Genomic DNA, 4,099 nt, shown 5'->3' with positions numbered 1-4,099 from the left:
TGGTAGAAATTAATTAATTCAACAAAGTGAATGCAATAATTACCATAGCAAATATAGCAAGCACACTAAGAAAAATATTGTATCTTTTTACGTTTTGAAGATTTATTTATTATTATTATTAATAGAGACGATTGGGATAAATTTTCGCTACCGACATATAAGTCTGCCACGTCATTTATCGATAGTACTCATTTTTTAATTAATTAATTTTCGTACGATATTTCGATGGCGTATTTACTTACACGCGGAAGGCTTTTGTGGGGATTTGTTGCAGTGGAGAACACGTTGCGTGGTTTCTACGCTCCGTGTTATTCCATTTCGATTCCCCTCTTTTATGTCTCCCTGAAACCTGGCTTCGCCATTTTAGCATTTTTACGCTGCGCTTCCAATAAATAGTTGAGAGCGGAGGTCGAAATAGAAGCACAATATGCAGTCGCAGTACAATTGGATCGGGAAAGCACTTGTAATTGCAGCAGCAATAGCGATAGGGTTAGTTGGCGTAGGGGCGATGGCCACTTTGGGCGGCAAGCATGCTGTTGAAGGCTCTCAGAATAGCGTGGAAATTGAGGAGCTTGGACGCTTTGCCATTCAACATCACAATATCCAACAGGTATGTATGCATCTCGACTTTTCCCTCACTATTTCTCCTATGCCACATAAACCATCCTCACTCTTTATGTTTCGATTGTGCTTTCAACTTCAGAGAGAGAAAGAGAACAAAGGGCCTCTGTCATTTAGCCGAGTGGTGAAGGTAGAGGAGCAGGTGGTAGCAGGGACTATGTACCATCTCACGCTCGAGGCGAAAGAGGATGGAGATTTTGCTCCCAAACTTTATGAGGCCAAGGTATGGGTTAAGCCGTGGGAAAATTTCAAGAAGTTGCAGGATTTCAAGCCTGCGCCTTCCTCCTCAATTACTCCTGCTGATCTCGGCGTTAAGCGTGGTAAGTTAACTTTTTAATCCGATTTTCGTAGCTTTAGGGGTTTTACTCTCCAAAACCATTTGTGAGGTTTTGTGTCTTTTTTTTCCGGATCTAAATCACATAACCGTAAGTTCAATATTTTTCTAAATCTAGGTATTTGGTTTTTGAGTCAGACCCCAGATTCATAACAATAGAGTTTTTAAGGTTTTGAATATGTTTTTCAGCTACTATTAGACGGGTCTATTTTGTTGGAAAATTATTTATACGGATTCTACATGTCTTTTTGGCAACGGTTATTAGAAAAACACTTCATTTTATAGACCTGGTAGTTCTGAGTAATGAACAGGCGCGCGCAGGATTTGGTCTTTTTGGTAATACTTTCTAGGCTAAGGTATTGCTTTCTGGCTACTACGCCGTATGAGATCGTTGTCAACTTTTGTAACCTTAAGACACCTTAAAATGTGGCCTCGAGGCATTTTTCAACTACTACTCAGGGCTACTTTCATTTTTATTGTGAAAATGGATTCTGTAGGGACAGGCGTTTTTGTGTTCCGGCGATCTGTAGGAAAAAGATGAAACAGGAATATCTTTCTTCTACGAGAAACCAAGGTTATTTCCTTTAAGTAAGGTGTAGAGATTGGTGAAATAGTGTCACAGATTATTATGCGAAAGGTTTGGCACATTTATATAAGAGCACCACATCTAACCAGAAAATTGTCTCTGGGCTTCTTCTGTTTTGTTACGCTGTTTCCACCCTCCTTGCAATCAATAGAAGGATTTGGGCATATGAATTTTCAGGATCCCCTCTTCATTAGGAGATGATTGCTATGTTAATATTTGGTATAGCCAATTTGCATGGGTAGAGCGGGGAATTCTACATCATAATCTTAAAAACATTTATGGACGTTATTTAATATTAATAATTAATATTAATATCTGAAGCTATTAAATTTTTTTGTGAATACTAGTATAGATTGATCCTGGGACCTTCATGAATACGCATTTTGAAGGTTCTACAAAATAGTTGATATCCATTAGATCTGTGGACCATGCTAAGAATTTGTGCTCGTGGAGATAAATTTCATTGCATTACTATGGTGGGATTATATTATGGGTTCTATTTTCTTGAATTTATTGTTGTCAAGCAATTCCTAGGAGCATGGGGCAATGATATATTGTGGTTTGTGTACGGCAGACGGGTTGGGTTCGGGGTGGCGTGAAGTTCCAGTGCATGACCCTGCGGTTAAAGAAGCAGCTGAACATGCTGTGAGCAATATTCAGCAGAGGTCCAACTCCTTGGCAGCTTATATGCTACAGGAGATCCTTTTGGCAAAGGCTGAGGTTGGTTGCTCTGCTTCTGTATTTGTACCAAGTTATGTGGAGCCAAACTATTAAACTTATTACTAACAGTGTTATTATGAACTTTTTTTCCCAGGTAATTGATGGTTTCGCCAAGTTTGATCTACTTTTGAAAACAAAAAGGGGAGTTAAAGAGGAGCAACACAAGGTGGAGATGCATCGGAATCTTGAGGGTAATTGGATGTTGCAGTCACATTCCACAGTCCACTGATGTTGGTTAGTGTGTTATATAGTCAATTTTAATAACTGTTTATAATCTGCCCTTTTCATTACGTTCTACCAGTGTAGATGATGCGCTATGTCCATGCAATAGACATGCATTCAGGGGATGTACTCTGTTGATGACCGGGGATGTAGAAGATATCACATCTTAACTGAGTGCTAAATAATGTGACCTCAAATCTTGCCCTTGGCAGGATGTTTCCTCGGATTTTAACACTTGCTGTTTACATTCATGTAAGTATTAAGTAAGTGTTGACCATAGTGTCAACATGTAATCTTTTCAGTGTGCAGAATATTGACTAGTCATTGCAATATGCCAAGTATCCTTTGTGATGTGAAATAGAGCATAAGATGTTTTTCATTCTCCGGGGATAACACAGTGTGTAAATGTTATCATCCATGATTTGTTTCTATCGAATCGCAGCAGGAGAGGTGTTGAAGTGGTTAGTAGGTATTGAATTGTGATGTACCCTTTCCGGCGATACACGCATCCAGTTACTGAGTGTAGCTGAGGGGATCAAACTTAAAATATAAAGACATAAGACAATGCATATAGGAGTTTTTATTTAATTAGTAAATAGCTGCGTAATGGGTATTAGTACCATATGTTACAGATGTATTCCACATTATAGAAACAAATTAAAGAAATTTTAAATGCAAATGCGAACTTGAGGCTTTAAAATGCAAGCTGCTTTTTTACATTAGAAATATCTTTCAAGATGATGTTGATTAAAACAAAAAATCTTCTATCTTTCTAACAGAATTTTATATAGAGCTCCCATTATTTTTCAAGTTGCTTTCATTTAAGTGGAATATTTTTGAGCGAAACGGGCAGTTCAGATTCCTAAAACATATTAGCATTTCAAAGCTATATTGATATAAGCTGAGTCCTTTCTCTATAAAGGAAAGAATTGGCAGTTTAAAGATATCTTGATTTAAGCTGAATCGTCTCTATGAAGTTGACAATTGGCATTTGTAATAAGCGGAGTTGTGTTGAACGCTGTTTCCTTTCTCTACGAAGGAAACAATGAATCGTTTCTCTATTAATCCAGGATACATATCCAAACACTCCACCTCTGGTCATTGCATCACTCTTCCACACATAATAGCCACCTCTGATCATTGCATCACTCTTCCACACAGAGAAAGTGAAGTGTGGGACAATTAGACACATAATAGAGAATTCCCCACACAATAGAAAAAGTGAGAAAGTGAAGTGTGGGACAGACACATAATAGAGAAAGTGAAGTGTGGTACAATTAGAGGGAAGAAGCTTACTGCTCTTTTATTGACTTGAAGAAAGCCTTTTTGACATGGTGTCCATAGACAGCGTTTACTGGTGTTTTATTGACTTGAAGAAAGCCTTTGACATTGTGTCCAGAGATTGCCTTTGAACTGAAAGCCTTTGACATTGTGTCCAGAGATTGCCTTTGAACTGCCTTTGACATGGTGTCTGGAGACAAGTTATGGAACAGAATGAAAGAATTAGGTGTCCCAGAAAAATTTATAATAATGAAAGTCAATAGATAATAATGAAAGTCAATAGAGCGAAAATGATTGAGGGGGTTGGAAAGCTTTAAAGCTTTATTTATGCTTAT

At 37.9% G+C, this 4,099-nt stretch overlaps 1 protein-coding gene across 2 annotated transcripts; it reads left to right on the top strand.

Annotated features, from left to right (window-relative positions):
* Positions 1–267: 267 nt before the first annotated feature.
* Positions 268–2,865, top strand: LOC149534961 (cysteine proteinase inhibitor 12-like). 2 transcript variants are annotated; one of them, XM_089807746.1, is made up of 5 exons: positions 268–610; positions 704–941; positions 2,116–2,261; positions 2,356–2,452; positions 2,563–2,865. In XM_089807746.1, exons 1-5 carry the CDS (start codon positions 428–430, stop codon positions 2,565–2,567), a joined length of 669 nt encoding a protein of 222 aa, XP_089663872.1. In that variant the 5' UTR covers positions 268–427; the 3' UTR covers positions 2,568–2,865. The 2 variants fall into 2 exon arrangements, with proteins under 2 accessions (XP_089663872.1, XP_089663871.1); XM_089807745.1 differs by having other exon boundaries at positions 2,356–2,865.
* The last annotated feature ends 1,234 nt before the right edge of the window (positions 2,866–4,099 follow it).

This window comes from Cupressus sempervirens, chromosome 10, assembly GCF_028749045.1.
Source record: "Cupressus sempervirens isolate cs-2001-9-10 chromosome 10, ASM2874904v1, whole genome shotgun sequence".
Lineage (NCBI taxonomy): Eukaryota > Viridiplantae > Streptophyta > Pinopsida > Cupressales > Cupressaceae > Cupressus > Cupressus sempervirens.
Note: the sequence above shows the minus strand (reverse complement) of the source record. Positions and strands in the feature narration are given on the sequence as shown.

Coding starts and splice junctions, on each gene's coding strand:
- LOC149534961 (XM_089807745.1), top strand. CDS start 428: ATGCAGTCGCAGTACAATTGGATCGGGAAAGCACTTGTAATTGCAGCA. Junction 942..2,115: donor TGATCTCGGCGTTAAGCGTG/GTAAGTTAACTT, acceptor TGTGTACGGCAG/ACGGGTTGGGTTCGGGGTGG. Junction 2,262..2,355: donor TCCTTTTGGCAAAGGCTGAG/GTTGGTTGCTCT, acceptor TTTTTTTCCCAG/GTAATTGATGGTTTCGCCAA.